This window comes from Glycine max, chromosome 6 (assembly GCF_000004515.6).
Source record: "Glycine max cultivar Williams 82 chromosome 6, Glycine_max_v4.0, whole genome shotgun sequence".
Taxonomy (NCBI): domain Eukaryota; kingdom Viridiplantae; phylum Streptophyta; class Magnoliopsida; order Fabales; family Fabaceae; genus Glycine; species Glycine max.
Window position 1 is genome coordinate 23,604,128 of NC_038242.2, and position 18,454 is coordinate 23,622,581.

Genomic DNA, 18,454 nt, shown 5'->3' on the forward strand with positions numbered 1-18,454 from the left:
CCTGTCATGAGGATGGAACTGGAGCCAAACGCGGTCAAAGGTTAGGGTTAAAAGAAGGCAACTCAAAAATGGTTGGAGGTGTGACTGAAATGGGGTTTAGAGTTGGCTTTTATTGAGTGAAAGTGACGTTCTAGTTGGCTAGGGTAGGTTAAAGGACTAAATGCTAGAGTAATGGAGGTTTTGATGAGGTGAAGATGAAAAAATATATAATCGATTAAATTGGCCCTCATTTTCACTTAAAACCAAAAGCTACTATATATAATCGATTAAAACGCAAGTGTAATCGATTAAATATGCCAGAAAAACTCCCGCTAGGCCCATTGTAATCAATTAAAACGTTAAGTAATTGATTAAAATAAAATGAAATTTACAATCTTAAGGGGGAGGTGAGCATTTTCTTGCTACACCTCATTGTCACATCATATAGTCACACTTTGTGCATGTCCTTCATGCTTTACATGCCTCATGACATCTAAGCACACTTAGTGGAGAATCTTGGATTTGATCTTGGATTAGTGGGCTGAACCATAGCTAAAATTCACTAATCATAATCAGTGAAATTTTGGCTCCAAATTTGGCTCCACCAATTCAAATTCAAATTCAAGTAAAATTTGAATAGAAATTCAAATTTTCCTCCAATTTTGTGTGACACTTAGGCTATAAATAGAGGCATTGTGTGTGCATTTTTTCAACTTTGATCATTTGAGAAATTACACTTCAAAGTTCAGACCTCATTTGAGGCATAAATTTTGTGCCCCTTCTCTCCCTCTCCCTTCACTCATCTTCTCCTACCCTCAAGCTCTTATCCATGGCTTCCTATGGTGGTGAGCTTGTTCTTGACTCATCTTCTCCTTCAAGTGGCGTCTCCAATTACCTTTCCTCCTTCTCCATTCCTCTGCCATTGATCTTCAAGAAGCAAAGGACTCAATTGATGAAGAAGATCCAAGGCCTACAAGCTCTACATGGAGCTACATCACTAAAGATATTTAATAATTCTCTTAAAAGCAGTTAAGTGAGATTCCTATGGATTGGACTGATATCTTGAACATAAGCAAACACTTAGCATGATATCCGGTCTACTTGCAGTTAGATAGAGAAGTGATCCAATCATACCTTAGTATCTTAATTCATCCACAAATTTACCTTTCTCATCTAAATCAAGATAAGTTGATGTAGCCATAGGAAAAGATGCTTCTTTGCATTTTTTTCATACCAAATTTCTTTATCAGTTCTATGCAATATTCGGTTTGACTAAGGAAGGTCACATGCTCCATTTGTATGACTTGGAGTCCTAGAAAGAAGTTTAATTCTCCCATCATAAACATCTCAAATTATTTTTGCAACACGAAAATTCCTTGCACAAGGTTTCATTAGTAGAGCCAAATATAATGTCATCAACATATATTTGAACAATTAGCAAATCATTGTTTACTTTCTTAATAAACAAGGTTTTGTCAACCTGACCTCTAGTGAAAGATTTTTCAATTAAAAAACTACTCAATCAATCATACCATGACCTTGGCGCTTGCAATTGGAGCATAGGTTTCATCATAGTCAATTCCTTCTTGTTGGTTGCATCCTTTTGCAACCGATCTTGCTGTGTTTCTTACTATGATGCCGGATTCATCAAGTTTGTTTCGAAACACCCATTTGGTTCAGATTGACTTGTGAGAGGTTGGGTTTAGGAACTAAATCCCATACATCATTTCTCTTAAACTGGTTCAGCTCTTTGTGCATTGCCATTAGCCAATGTTCATCGCATAAAGCTTCATTAATGTTTCTAGGTTCAACTTGAGAAACAAAAGCCATGTTGTTACATAGAATACTAACTCTAAAGCGTAACACCCTTAGAGATATCTCCAATAATGTTGTCTAAGTAGAGATCCTTTTGATTTTTCCACTCTCTAGGAAGTAAGGGGGAATCTCAGTAGGCGCAACTTGCTTGATCAAATCCTTCAGTTCATCCATGGTACATCCGGTGGGAATGTCAAACTTTTTGAGATTTTTTCCTGTGAACGAGTAACCAACAAACTCATTTTGGCGTGACATGTTCCACCTCCCATTGTAATATAGTAGGGCATCATAAGTAGGGGTCATAGTAGCTTGAAGTAAGTTTAAAATACCATCTGGGGTTTTAGCAATGCTACATAATAACTCAATCGGACCAACAAACGAAAATTCATGATTACACATTAACATTGTGTTAACATCAGCATCATCTTTCAGTTGCATACATTGAAACCGGAATTGATTACCTGCATATGTGAAAGGCTGTCGGTAGTAAATTTCATCCAAAAATTGCTTGTCGGTTAGCTTAAGGGTATTGTGTATTCTGGTTTTTAACGTTTGAAAATCACACCCGTTAGGTACTCGAATGGGAACTGGAGTGGAAGCTTGAAAGGAAACACCACTGTCGTTGTGAACAATGGATCCATTTGGAAAAATAAAACCTAATGTGGAGTTCACAACTGTCTGACTGCTTATCTCTCCCAAGAATGCCATAGTTTTTTGTAAGAGTTGGGTTACGACTGAAACTTGTGGTTTTTTACAGTGTTAGGCTGTGTCATATATATAGATGAGTTTTAATATCAGTGCTGCATTTTTTAAAGATTAACAATACGCATACACATGCTTTCTATATGTGTTGTCAACTATACCAATGACGTGACATGCTTTAGCTTGCATCTGATATGCATGTGTAGTCATGTTGTGCAAGGTCCTTTCACGCACTTTATGTTAATGCAGACAACAATTTATCATACACGTTTTTTCACAATGTGTTGTCAACTCAGACAATGATATATCATACATGCTTTTTTAGAATTAAGTAATAATTTTGTTGTGGATGTAACAAATAAATGTGAATATCCAATTCAAAATGATCAGTCATTATAAATTACATGTTCAATCATCATTTATGTCAACATAGTCTCTCTTGAACATCACAAAGCTCTTGTAATGCTGCATTATGCTAATATATGGATTTGGCCACGACTTCGCCTGTGGATGACAATTGCTAGACCATAACAATGCTACAGGCGGTAAGGGACAATGTTCTTTTAAATAAACCCGTTGTATATGCGAAAAAAGTGTTAACTCAATCCTACAAATCTCATTGCATAAATATAAAAAAAAACACTTCATATTTACAATGTACATCAACAAAATGATTGTCATACACATGACCGATACAAATTATACGATGCAATGAAGAATTTGCTAGCGGTTGACTTCTAAGAGAAAAGAATGTCGTGCTTTGTTGTTTAGACAAGGATACAACGATTACGTTATACCTTGATGCAATGACATGTCCCATGTTCGTTATATCCATCCACTTATCCGTAGTTACCTGAATGAAACAAATATACACGCCAAACTTAATTTCAAAGTAAAGTCTTAAAAATAAAATACATAAATTACATACCTTGGTTAACCTATCAACAAGTAGTGACATCCTTAATTCCTCAAATCTCTCCATGCCACCAAAGAGCTTGATATAGTCTTCAAAGAATTTGGCAAGTTCTTTAAGCAGATGGTTGCGGACCACCGACCAAGAGTCTTGACCCATACCTAATAAACCGACAACCAACCGATATCCACAGTTACCATCAACTTTAACATCAACAATCTTATCAATGAAGTCATGCGTAAATGGCTGAAACTGGTCCAACATGGGCATCATCATTGTTCGATTCGGTTGCTCAGAGGATGATGCAGTACGCCTCACCGACAAATTGCTATTTTGCATAGATTCAAAGGCATCTACATACTCCCAGTAAGATGGATTGCGCTTTGTTGACCTTGGGTTTCTGCTCATAGCTTTCTTCGGTGCCCCCTTTGTGTTAACCTTTGCTGGAGGAGGACACATCGAATTCTGATCAAGGTATGCAATTTCCCAAAGTTTAGTCTTCAGAGTAAACTAGCCACAAACATCAAGTTCTTCGAATCTTTTGGATATTGTTTCCATTACTTCCTTGATGCTCACCTCGGGCTCAGATAACCCTTGGTCTGAAAAACTGAGTCTCCTCCAGAACATATGGATTGAATCCAGTGGGATGCAACCACTAACATATTTGGATAGCTCACAAGCACAAGAAAGACCAAGCATGGTTCTCACCATGCAACCACGACTTGAGGGATTCTTGCTAGCATAGTCAACACGCTCTAATTCAGCAGCAATCTGATTTAAAGCATACCTTGAAACCATTCCAAGAAGCCTCCGTATAAGGTTTTTTTGAACACATGTCCAACGACATGTGTACTTGTTTCAAATAATGCTTTAATCTCCGTGTGCTGCAACGTAATCATGTTGTTCATGGCATCCCACACACTGCATAAGTCTCCAATGCTATTTTGTAACAGTCTTTTTAAAGACGAGTGAGCAGATTCAACCCTATATTTCAAATACACAAATAAAAATAAACATATACAATAATACAATTCCATAAATTCGTCAACGTTAATAGAAATAGTTGAACAGTTTCGTACCTGTTTGTTGTTGTGTTTCCTAAGTGCATCACCTTATTAGTCTAGGCGGAAACAAATTTTTCCTTGTGTGGTATTATCCATGTTTCCTTCACATAGTCAACAAACATTGGCCAAGGTGTGCAAGCCATTTTGAACTTCTTCAGACATTCATCAAACTGTTGTTCTGAAGGACAATCAGTCAGACATCCCCAGCAATCCATGACATAATCCCAAGCATTTTTTTGCACAATTAGTGATTTACATTTGGCCTTCACATTCTTGTTTATGTGAAAGCTGCACAACAAATTTGTGCATTTAGGGAATACATCATTCACTACATTCATCAATGTTTGGTCTCTGTCAGTGACAATAACTCCAGGGAGGGTCATCCCAGTCGGTGTCACCCCAACAAAATTGAGCAGTGAGAGTCTGTACCGGTTTGTTTTGTAGGTGTTGTCTATCAAAAACACCAAATTACATGTGTTGACTAACTTCACTGCATTAGGGTGACACCAAAAGATATCACGAACCACGTCTTCATCCTTTATTCTGTGCCAATGAGTATATTGATCATGTTCAAGAAGCTTCATCAGATGTTGCATTTCAAGATCACTTCCTCTTATGGAAGAACAGAATGCACTTCTTGAATTGTATATCTATTTAATGGTCGTACAGCTATTGACATTGTGTTCCTTCAGAGTTAGCAGAATGTTTCTTGGCTTCACCATGACTTCGTCATATCAACAATAAGTGTTTTTTCAGCTTTAGTCAATCATCCCACATATGGATGTCCAACTAATGACTTGGCCAATTCATGATTATGCACTCCACAAATCAACTTCACCATCCATCATTCTCCTTCAACCACTGGCTTGCAACGAAGCTTGAAGGGACACCCACATTTCCTAGTCCCAGTATCTCTTCTGATAAATTCTTTTTTCCTACACCTATACTCGCCACTCCTTTCACAACTAATTAACACAAACGTAGTCCTTCCTCTACTACCTGTGTTTGTGTCCGACCTTAAAATCACCGCCACAAATCCATTTTCATGAGCAACGGATCGAGCCCACCGCAAAACATCTTCTCAGCACTCAAACACCTACAAAGCAATCCACATAATTTAAGTTTTCTACCAATATTCATTTTATTAAATCTGTGACAAGATTAACATTATAACCTGAGACGTATTGAACGCATCCGAACAATCAACATGTGGTTCATTCGCACCACATGCTTCTTCATTTTCATAATTCATATCCGTTTGTTCAGACATTATTTCATACATCCACTCATCTTCGTCCATCTAACCAACGCAAACAAAAAATGGCCATACAAAAAAAATTAATAATTTAAAAAAAATGGAAACTGAATTCAAAAAACATCACACTTTAAGACACTTACGGATCAAGTTGATCCGTAAGTAATTCGTACGTCCGTGACACAGCCACCACCTTCTGCGTACCTCGTTTGCCGCCGCCAACCACCGCAATGCACCTTCACCTTTACTAATCGTTCACAACGAACCCGAGATAATGCCGCCCGAAAACCACAAAAACAGAGAAAAACAGCGAACAAAAATGACAGCTGTGAAGCGCAGGAAAAAAAAAGAAGCTTTTATAAGGAAAAAAAAAACCCAAGGACATTTTTGGCATTTAAAATTTTGCTGGGTGCACCTAGCAGCCCTCTTAAAAAAAAAAAAACTCCAACATTACTGCAAATATGATTTTAGTGCATGCAATCGCGTTTCTTGTCGATGAATCGTGAACTGTTTTTGAGTCAAATTTTTTTCAATCAGATATGTGATCTGTTCATGTTGTCCTATATTCTTGTTATGCATTAGGGTTTTTTTTTCAGATCATTGATAACCGTTAGTTTCCTTCTCTTTTCTGTTATTTTTACAAAAAAATAAATATTTTTAATTCTTAATCCAGTTTGCCAGGGTTCTTACTGAAGAACGGATCATCTGACCAGACAATCCCCCTATGCACTGCAACGACGATCGAGAAAAAGGTGGGTTCATCCGTATGAAGAACTGAGAACGAATCACCATTGTGGATGCTCTTAGGAGACATACTGACACTTATGTCTTTAGTTTTGGTACTCGTGGAACACGGGGAAGAAAAACATTTTGTTTAGGCTGTGTTTGGTTCAACCGACAGAATAAAGTCACCAAAGATAGAAATAAGCTGAGTGACTTTGGTTCGATCGAGTTTTAAGAGAAACAATATACCAATTGTGGGGCCTAGGGTTAAAATTTACGTCTTTGTGTATTGGGTGGTAGAAGCTTAAAATTTTGAGCATAAAGTCAATTGTAACCCTGTCTAAATCTTTGATTCATTATGGCAACAAAAAACTCATTTTTTTGTGAAAAGCTTTGCTGTACGGACACACGAAAGTTCTCGTTGTTGAGTTGCACATTCTTTGGAAGTTATCAATAACCAATTTTTATGATCCGATAATCAATTATTGGAGTTCAACAGCACCCAACCACTGTCAATATATATAATTGATTGTTGATAGTACACAATCGATTTTGTTTGAAACAGAAATGTAAGATACCACTTCGTTGCATGTCATGAAGTTCCTTACTCAATTTCATTCATTTCCAAAAACAAAATCGACTAGTTTAATTAAAACAATCTGATTTTTTATGCAAAAATAATTAATTTTTGGTGTTATGAAATCGATTTTATTTGGTTGACAACCTTCTCACATGAGGACAAAATGATATTTTTGTGTCTCCATTTAATCCTTTCCTCCCTATTTCATATATTTCAAACAACTTTACAATATTATTTCTCATCTATTTCTCTTAAACCAAACGGCACATATATTTTCATTATATTTTATTTCTCCCTTTTCAAATTATCTCTCCTCCATTTTCTTCTATCATATTTCTGTCTTTAAAATCAAACACCGTCTTAGTTTAGAAAATATAGATAAGGTAGATAGAAATAGAAAAAAAAGATAATTTAACAAAAAAAAAAAATAAAGTATATATGTTGTGTTGTTTGTTTTAAGATAAATATGTGGGAAATAAAGTAAAAATAATATCATAAAGTTGTTTGATATAAATGAAATATGGACGAGAGAAATAAATAGATACAAAAATAATTATTATACACAAATAACCGATTAAAATGCACAAATAATCGATTAAGTTTCATGCTAATAATCATAAAAATCGATTATAGTGCACAAATAGTCGATTGAGATGGTAAAAGAATCGATTATTTAAGTGAAATAATTGATTTTTATGAAGACAAAAATTTATACCGTGAGTCCCACAAAATTGCAACTTAACACTCTTCAAACTTGTTGGTACCATACTCCCGCAGCTCATTTTCGTCGTCAATATTTTATTTTCATCGTTTATACCGAACACAGTAGTGGAGTTTATTGATAAATATTATTAATAGAGGGTTAGTAATACACTTTTGTGTTAAATATTAATCAAGTTCTTGTTTTTTTCATTTTCAGTCTCCATTTAGTTTATTATTTGGGACTGATTTTGAGCAATAAAAATACACGACTAAATGCAAAAAATGATTAGAGGAACTAAAAATGAACAAATTTAAAGATGGACTAAAAATTTAACAGAGACTAGAAATGGAGAAATTTTTTAAGATGGACAAATTAGTCATTTATGATTCCCATGTACATAATGGTATTCTCAAACAGAGTTATCGACTTCTCATGCCACAATACAATGTACAAAAAATCTTCATCCATTACGTTGCAAGACATAATATAGGGGATATATGATTGGATTACAACTACTATTGTTGCTCACAACATTGATTAGATGAAATCAAACTTAACAAAAAGGCTAAAGAAGGAAGTTATCTATCATATGGTAAACCACATCAGCACCATCAGAATTCAACCAATATGTTTTCACCTGAGACCAAGGCAAAACAAATTAAAAAATATATATATAGGAAAAGAAACACGGATCATAAAAAAGATTGGCATGTTTTGCAAGAACAATCCACTCGATCAAAAACTTGCAGGTTTAATTGATTATTCTCAAAACAAATGTGAGAGAAGATTAAGAGCAAGAGTATATTAAAAATATGTGACAAAATCTAATTTGCAAAGCCAAAAATGATTAACTTGTATCAAGAAAAAAAAATCAAAATAATATAAACAAACATGAAGAATCTCAAATATATTAAATATATAAAACATGAGTCCGATCAGATGTATCAATGGGATTATCATTTTTTGTAACTAATAAGTTCCACTTCCACATGCCTCTTGCAATGTTAATAGGTGCCACAAGCAACAAATTAGAGATCCCACATTGACCAGTGACATGACCAAATTAAAGTATATAAGTGAGAGAATAACTCTCATCTTACACCGATTTTGTAGAATTGAATTAGACCCGTAAACCACATTTTAAGACAACAAAGACATCATGAAGACATAAGGTCAAATTTTAAGGTACTATTTTGCAGTTCCAGTTCCAGTCCCAAGGGGTTGCTTGGTTTCATTTTCAAAGAAAATAGAAAATAAAGTTGAAATTTGGAAAACATTTATTTTAAAAATGTTTCTGATAATAGGCCCAATTTTGAAAACAAATAATTGTTATTTTCTGTTTCATGTCAAAATGCGGTGGCATCATTTCAATATTATTGTTTCAATTCTTCTTTTTCATGTGCTTGCTTATTTTGCGAGAAGAAACCCACCAATAGTGGCCATTTTGAACAGCAGCCCGGAACATATCATGGTCATTGAACCATTGCAAGAATGAGTGCTTGATTTTCAATCAGCTTTGGTAATTTGGTGTCTGTTGGTAGATTATGGAGGATTACACATTTGCACTTGTAAGTTGTAACTCATTTAACAACTAACACAATTTACATTTTTCATTGGTGCAGATAGCAGATTATTGACACTTCCAAGGTTAATTCCATTTTATACGTGTTGATTGTGTGTAGCATGAATAGTCTTTGGTGTCTTTAACATTTTGCTCGCAACTTGCTTGATAAAATGTCGGAACCATAGATTTGAAAATATTATTAGGATTTTGAAGTTTTTGATTGCCCTATTCTAAATATATTTTTATTGTTAAAAATTAGTCTGTAAATTTTATATAAAAATAACTTAAATTTTTTATTGAAAAAAATTAAATCAAACACATTTTCAATATTTTCATTTTATGAAAACAAAAACCAAGGGAAACCAAACAAGTTTCCTAAATCATAAAAATTTAAAAATGATTTTTTTTTTAGAAAATGAAAACAAGAAATGAAAATAAAAAACATATTCTCAAACCAAACGGGCCCTTATATTTTTGGCTGAAATTTATTGGAACAGATAAATCATATGTGAGACTCATTCAATAGGGAAGGGATTGAGACCTACATGATTTTGTAAGTCTCAATAAATTTCAACTGATAGTAAAGAGTGTGATGCTATTTTTTCTTTTTGCTGTAGTTTTATGCTATTAAGTTTTTCATATTTTATTGTGTGTTTATTGTTTAAATTAGAAGAAATTTGAAATATGCGTATGACATGATAATTTCAATAAGTTTATGTAAGCATTTATATTTGGATGCAATGTTTCTTCTTTCAATAATATTAATCAGTGTTACCTGAATTGTACTGTGAGCAATGTAGCGCTGTTTACTTTTCTGAAAGCTAACATCCACACGCTCCCAAGATACCTGAGTGAGCCCCCTTATCATCTCCTCTACATAGGGAAAGTACAAAAAAGTCAGAAAAATAGGAATAACATAGTAGGCTAAGGATAATAACAGGTACAGAATCTAAGATATCTTAGGCATAAGAGCCACAGATAGCAGCTTAAATTACATCAGCACCTCGTATAATTATATTTTATTACTATTGTATATTTGGTGTAACTAAGGTGAGTGTAACCACTGAGATAACAGTAGAATAAAATATTAAATAAATTGAAGGTAAAGCATATGCTTGATCATGATACGTAATGAAAGTTGCTAAGAAAAAATGTAACCATATTGAATAATGATATTTTAATAGAACTAAACCAGAAATTAGGTAAAGAATGGAAATTTTATTGATAAGAATAAATTCCTCCATCTTTGATCTGGAAAAACATGGTAGAAGATCAGAGATGAATGTATAAAGGAAATGCTGAAGCCCCAAAAAAGATGAACGCTGTGACAAATTACACACTCCAGGATGCTCAATAGTCCTGTGGTTCTCCCTTTCCCCTTCTTTGTGCTAGAAACCCACAGACCAGATTTGAAGACTAGATGAGATGGAGAAAGGAAAAGAATGAATCTATTACTGATGAATGAAATCTGAACAGAACAGGGAGATAATTCTCTTTCCAAGGGGTTTTCCCTTTATACAATGAGCTACTTCTCAATTCCTTAAAGCTAACAATTCAGAACAATAATTCCTTGTACTCTTTTCAACAAGCTAGGTTCTTGCCCTTGCTACTATAACCACCTAACTAACTTTAACTACTCTGTAACTAATTCTAAAACTTCTAGGATCCTATCTGTTTCTGCCCCCTTGAAGTTCCACCTTGTTCTGCAAGAGGAAACTAGGGATTCCCCTTCCTAGATTTCCTTCTGTTCCTTTTGACGCAATGTTTCTCTCTGTTGATTCAAGATAGACACCTGTTAGGAACTAATTGGAAGGTATGAGACTTGAGTCATGACATTCTAGTGTGGGGTTTACGAAGCCTTAGGCTCTCCAACTACATTAGCTAGCTTTTATGGTGTAGTTTTCCCAGGGTTCTTATCAACTGGTATTAGAACCTTTCACGTCTCAACTGCTAATGAGCCGCATAGATAATGACACCATTGCAGTATTTATCCGGGACTAATCAAAGGGCTAATTCACAGCCAACCCAGGTGGGTGCTAAAGCTACAGAGCATGTGGAATGTTTAGGATTTAATTGAAAATTATAAGACTTGGGTCCCATGTTGGAAGTATGGGATTCTAGTGTGGGGTTTGTTGGCTTGCGGCTCTCCAACTACAATGGTTAGCTTTCATGGTGTAGTTCTCCCATGGTTCTTATCAACACTGCTACTAATTATCAATCAGAACAACACATACCATTTGTGGTGTGGTTCTCCCAAGGTTCTTATCCACACTGCTACTAATTATCAATCAGAACACATGCCATCCTAAACATGAAATCTATGATAAAAGTCATCATCTTACTAAGTACACAATACTTCAACATTGAGCAGGAGTAATAGAGACAGTCAACAAAAATCAACATCAACATTATAATTCGCAAATGATTATATTATGAAATTGATAAAGCCTTTTTAAAGTAAAGAAATAACCTTCTAAGTCAATTATTTGGCCTCCAATATTAGATGTTTTATTGCAAATTTCATCAGCAGTCTCTCCTTCAACATAAACAATGTGCGGGTATCTCTCATCAATTACAAGAAGATTGGACTAGCACAACAGAAGAAACGGGATTTAGTCTCTGAAACCAGGTAAAGAATTATGGAAGACTATTATCAAAAGGTTTGTCTATACCTTTGGAAGTTCATGTTGGCGACGAATTGATGAGGTACGCCATCCTACCATATCTTAAAGACAAGTCAAGAAATATCAAAACACAAAAAACATTTCTTTATCTTAAGGAATGATCTGCAACATTGTGCCAATTTATGGTTTCAGGTAAATTAATAATTTTCTAGCCATGGAGATATTGGAGTGTAGTGATCTACAAGTTCTTTGCACATACAAACTGAATCTGCTAACTTTGACATACGTGGTTGACTTTAGATTCATTGGGCTTAAGCTTATATGGTCAGATGAATTATTTTTTAAAACCTAAATGTAAAAGAGGATACGATCATAATTTGCATTTGCATATGCCACTCGACGCTTAAATGCACGTAAAGCTGACCTACACCATCACAAACAATTAGATTGTCAACAATACAAAAACAAATACTAGCATTTGATGAGCTTAACTGATACTTTAATACTAACATAAACTTTAAATCATCAGAGTCATTAACCATTCGCACGAGCAGAGGACGCTTTCCATCATCATTGTCCATGAGGAAGAGATGCTTCCCAGATCTCCCTGCAACTAAATGTGCCGTTTCAGATGCTCTTCTCTCAAGGAAAGGAAGACCGCAAAGAAATGGAAGCTACAAGAACCAAACGATAAAAGCACTAAGAGACAATATTGCAAGTCCAATATATGCACTTCATGTCCAAAATAAAATCAATGAGCAAACTACCAAAGCCCAACAAATCACAATGGTGTTTCACTGCAGCTATAGTCCATGGAAATTAAAAGTTTCAATGCAACCCAATGTTTTATGCTTGTTCAAACGTAAATATTTATAGCAATTAATAACACCATTAATCTAAGGCAAGTGAGTTACAGCAAAATATGAAAACCCTTTATCTCTTGCACTGCTAATTGAATATTTTTCCCTTTTGTAATGTTTCATAAAATGTAGCAACTTGATGCACTGCTATATTGAAAAGGCAGTAAACAGAATTAGATACACTTCCTTTGTATAAGATTGTATAACAATTAAGAAAAAAAAAAAAAAAGGCTACTAGTTGAGTCCATTTTGCATTATCAAACTTTCAAGCATGTCTTTGAATGTCCATATTCAATATCAACCTTTGAAGATATCTAATAGGGTCATGGCTAATATGGGGTACCTAAGTTTCATATCGGATGCTCAGTGGAGTACTTAAGTGGCCCTAGTGCTTGGGTTCTTATCAATTCGTATCAAAGCTAGCTGCTAGTATCTCAAAAAGGCCTGTCTATGGAGTGGTTGCCAGGAAAGGTTGAGGGGAAGCACTGTAGAGTGCAGCCACCGGGATGTCAGCTCTTAGGGATGGTACTATGATAGGGACATAGGTATTATGGAGTGCCTAAGTCCCACGTTGAGTAGTATGGGATGCTTAGTGGAATAGTTAAGTGGTTTGCTAGGTTCCCCCCTCCTTAGCAGCTAGCTTTTAAGGGAGGGTTCCCCAAGTACTTGAGTGCTTATCAATCTAATGGATAAAATATGCAATTATAACAAAGACAAATTCAGTAGAAAAATATATTTCTTGCCATACATATCAGTTATAAACTGACCATCGGAAATTCAAAATGCTAAAAGAAATAATTACTGAAATCATATGAACCGAACCACTTTCCTTTCAGAGTTTATGTTAAGTGGTTTTCAGGAAATAAAAAGGAACTAAATTTAATGATTTCACTAATTGCAGAGTTTGCAGTTAAATACCATCTATGTGCACCTATCTTGTAAAAAAACCGAAATGTCAAAAGATTTTAAGTCTGATAAATGAAGTAAAGAGAAATAACAGGCACAGAACATTACAGCTACTGTTCATAGCAAACTTAAGCAGCTACCTGTTTATTTCCTCTTGAACCAAGATGTGGTGTTGCAAATGTTATGAAGTTCATGGGCTCTAAACCAGCAATTTTGCCTTCATAACTCTGTTCAAGGAATTGCTTTGAAAATTCTGTTTTCTCTTCACTGAAATAGTCTCTACTGGTACCAACAAGTGCAAATGTTGAAGAATAATTATAAAGTCTCCCAATAGCATATCTTGCCACCAAGCCTCCTAGAGAATGCGCCACAAAGGATATCTTCTGCACCTCTGGCCAACGTCTAACAACAGATAATACCTGCATAAATATGAATTAAAACTGATGATATATATATGTGACTGAGTCACTGCAAAGCCAACACTGTAAATGAAAATTAAGTATGAGAGATTAAGATTGTAAAGAGTAAAAAAATTATCATATTATAATTACCAAAATACCTCTTCAGCTAGCCTCTCTCCCATTGTATCAACACCATCAAACGTCAATTTTGAAGAATTGCATTCACTGCCTGTCCACAAATTATCAAGCAAATGCAATTAATGTATTTTTTTTTATATAAACAATGCAAAAAATAATAAAAATGAAGGATTGGTAGACTTGGCAATGTCAGGGCTAGAATCAGAGGAAGAATAAAGCAGGATGGTTTAACATTTAAGAAATTAAGAAAAACTAGTGGATAAATTTCTTCAACCTAACATCGTTTTTGTCTAAGATGTTTTACATGACCTAGATCAAAGGGAAAGATTGCAAGAATTTATTCAACCAACAAAACTAGAACCTTGAAACCATCCATTTATTATAGGGAATTAAATTCTAGGTAATGTATTATTTATAGGGAATTAATTTTTTTTTATATTAAAAGTAACTGTTTGGATATTTTAGTAAAAAGAATTCAAAATTTTAGAATTTTAAAAGAGGTTTTAGTTAGTTGAAAGAATAGAATTTCAAATTCTATCTTCAAGAGAGTGAATTCCAAATTCTCAAAAGCAAGTTCTTTCCGTACTTGGAAGACATGAACGAACTCGAGACAGTCTTCAACTGCTTCGACGCCAACGGCGACGGCAAGATCTCCGCCACGAGCTCGACAGCGTGCTCCGATCGAGTTTCATGAAGCGAGCGCGAAAATCTAATTTGATTTTCTGCTTTTTTCTTCTTCTGATTCTTAGTTTTCAATACGAACTCGAACCAAACGGTGGTTTAGACATACAACAAGACAACCTACCTGAACTGCACCACCAATTATTCCGACAATGGAACCTTCGTGTACAACGGCAGAAGTCATGGTTTCGGCGAAGCGTTGACCATAGTTGTTCCATTGACCATAGTTGGACCGAACTACTTCTTCTCTGACGCCGGAGACGATGTGCAGTGCCAGCGCGGCTTGGCCTTCGAGATCGACGTCCAGCGTGGCCTCGGCTTGCCGTCAAGTCTCAACCAACCACCTCCGCCGCCGTACCAAGAGCCTTTGGGTCCTGATGGCACTCAATCTTCGCCGATCACGGTGGCGCAGTCTCCCAGTGGCGGCACTTTCGCGAGGTGGAGCTCCGCGGCGGAGAAGAGGCCATTTCACTAGCACTGCTACATTCTCGCGAGTTGGTGCTTTAACACTGCCACATTCGCTCTTCATTCGCTCCACCTCATTATCTCCGCCAAACACAGAATTTTAAAAATAAAGGAATTTAAATTGGAGCATTTAAAATTTTAAATTGCCTCATCCAAACACACTCTTAGTGACCAACAAATTGATCACGAACCTGGCAAGAAAATTACCAATCCGGTGATACAAAGCATTTCAAATTCCACAAACAAATTTATCAATTTTCAGATGCAGACGAAAAGGAGCAGCTAAATTTTGACAGGAGGTGGGAATGCTTACGGTGTACAATCACTTTATCTGGAAGCTTCTTCACAAACTGCTCTGCAGCATATCTCCAATCAGCAGCACTGAAATATCAAAGTACATTTCACTGTAACGGTAGCCACTTGTAAGAATCCAGATTATAAGGTTGAGTTATGGTGAAACTCACATTCTAAGACCACTCAACAAAGAATGTATTTATTACCCACATAACCTATTACCAAATATCTAATGAACTTCCATGCTCAGAAAACAAACTAGATAACAGAACTGAATTATCTAATTAACAATGGCACAGAATCCAATCATCCATAACTAACAATGAGTAGATAGAAATGGAATTCTGCTGGATAAATTAATTCCCGAACTAAAAGTGAAGTTTCCGTCTTGAAAATGATAAAAGTAAAAGATAACAATAAACTACGACAATTATTATAGATCTATATTTTGAAAAGAAAATAATACACGAGACTAAAGCAAAGCCCTAAAATGATTACATTGACCTATTAGCTTTAGTTACACTTCCATCATTCTTGATATCACACCTATTTCCCTTACATTTCTATACCTTTTTTATTTTATTTTCTTAGCATAATGAATATAATAGAAGGAACCGCTGGAACGCATATGTAAATTTTCAACTAAGAAAAATATGAGGGTGTATCTATTTCAAGCTTTGAAAAGTGATTCCTGCGGATGTATGTGAACTTGGAAATGTTTGATACAAGTTTTAAAATATTTTCCTAAGCCCTGTTGATTAGGTTGAGTCATCCTCAAGTTTGACTTTGTTTTCATTCCAATGAAAATGTTAGAAGTTACCTATCATTACATAACCTAACTAGTAGTAACTTGGGTTCTCACTCTCACGTTTTTTTCCTTTCATCATTTGAATTTCGAAAATTACTCCCATACTAAATTGAGGGCGTGCCCTAGCACTACAGTAAAATTGTGCCTTGGTGATTAGTTGGTCATGCCTTCAAATCCCGATAGGGCGATAGGGGTACTCTTAATTTGAGTATTTATGTAATTATAATCATACTTAATGCATAATTAAATTATAAGTAAATATCATAATTATAATCATAAGATATGAGTATAATTTGATATAACTAGTTATTATTTTTAAAATATGAGTATCTAACTAGTTATGAATAAACTATTTAATCAATTATATAACAAGTTATATCTAAAACTAATTACATAATTAGTTATAGATGAATAAAAATAATTTATTTAAAATACTCATTTCTATAAAACTAGTTATAATTTTATAATTATAACTATTTTTTAAATAAAAGTAAGTTATTTGAAATTGATTATAATTTTATATCTACTTTTATATAACTAGTTCTATAAAACTAATTATAATTATACTTATTTTTTTTAAAACTAGTCTTTTTGAGTATCCCTCCTTGTATATGCAAAGATAAGGCTGCAACAATGATCCTCCCTCGCCAGACACTAGGGTACGTTAGTTTCTACTCCCATAGTAAATTGTAAGCAAACATACATGTTACTGTGATAATGAAATTCCGTATCAAGGTGATGAGGTAAATGCAAAAACCTTACCTCCCAATGATTCCGTTAACCATTATAACAAGGTGGTGAGGAGCCGGGTTGGGCGCGGCGGCGGCGGCAGCGTCGAAGAAGTCCTGACCGGCGGAATCGGCCTCGGCCTTGAAGCAGCCGCGGCCCATTCGGCGGAGCAGTTCCATTTTGAGGGAGAGAGTGGGCCGAGCGGGTCTGGATCCTGGATCGAAGAAGCAGCAGCAGCGGCGGAGCAGTGAGCGGGTCGGGTCAATAGTGGGTATGGGGAGTTTGGGTCGGAGCACAGAGCCGGAGTCTGAGGCCAGCATGAAAGAGGGTTTAATGTTGTTTGCGTGATTTTCACTGTTCAGTACGGAATGAAAAGCACACAAAGTTGTTATGATTTGATTCGGGGAACCTTTTTGCTGTGGTGGCTTGAGGTTGAAGGGACCGGGAGCAGTTGCCAGTTGAATGGTTCCCTCGCCTCACCTGACCTCACCAGCTTCCTTGGTCAATGTTGACAACATTGTTTTATTGCAACTTCAACCCTCCATGTGGATAAATTATTACATGGCCATTTCCACTCATGCCCTTGCATTTTAAGGTTGTTTTCTAAAATTGACTCAAATCTAGAAAATATAGATTAAGTCAAAAAAAGTATTTCAAGATATATATAGGGAGGAATTTAATTTATGTTTTTGTCAAAATTAGCATAACCTTCCTTGATTGTTGTTATTCCTATATAGGGAGGAATTTGTGCAAGACATTACTTTTCTACTTTCCTAAATTATATATCTCTCATGATCCAAGCGGTAATCGACCCCAAGTGTATCGGGCCGAGTATCACTTGATAAATTTTTTGTTATCACTCTATAAGATGCCATCTTGTGGGGTCATTCAGGGACTCAATAGCAAATAAACATTTGACCTTAGGTACCTTGGACTGAGTGTCATTTAGCATGTCTTGGGGGGTATTGGTTTAAGTAGATACTCTACCTTTCCTTATTTATGTGTACCTTGAGTACTCAAGGATAGCCAAGTAGCGTTTGGTCTTGGGTCTCTTCGACCAAGTCCACTCGACAATTCCTTGTTGAGACTCGATGAATTTCCCTTTTGAGGGGCCTTGCAGGGACAGTATACATGCCCCCCCTCCCCCCAAGTTCTAAGACATGCTGAGAAAGTTGATATGAGTACAATCACTCAATCCTTGATTCTTTAAGTGGAGCATCTCTTTGTGAAATTTCTACCATTACTCGGTT

The 18,454-nt window shown here is 35.5% G+C and overlaps 2 protein-coding genes across 2 annotated transcripts; both read right to left on the reverse strand.

Moving 5' to 3' along the window:
• Positions 1-3,345: 3,345 nt before the first annotated feature.
• Positions 3,346-3,868, reverse strand: LOC102662988 (uncharacterized). The gene is made up of 2 exons (XM_006582538.1): positions 3,453-3,868; positions 3,346-3,349 (listed from the first exon to the last, which is right to left on the reverse strand). The coding sequence occupies exons 1-2, from the start codon at positions 3,866-3,868 to the stop codon at positions 3,346-3,348; spliced, it is 420 nt and encodes a 139-aa protein (XP_006582601.1).
• Positions 3,869-8,062: 4,194 nt separating this feature from the next.
• Positions 8,063-17,731, reverse strand: LOC100792195 (uncharacterized). Its single transcript, XM_006582021.4, has 10 exons — positions 17,238-17,731; positions 15,687-15,754; positions 14,248-14,318; positions 13,829-14,107; positions 12,433-12,596; positions 12,291-12,346; positions 11,971-12,023; positions 11,769-11,886; positions 10,074-10,171; positions 8,063-8,371 (listed from the first exon to the last, which is right to left on the reverse strand). Exons 1-10 carry the CDS (start codon positions 17,522-17,524, stop codon positions 8,300-8,302), a joined length of 1,266 nt encoding a protein of 421 aa, XP_006582084.1. The 5' UTR covers positions 17,525-17,731; the 3' UTR covers positions 8,063-8,299.
• Between the last annotated feature and the right edge of the window lie 723 nt (positions 17,732-18,454).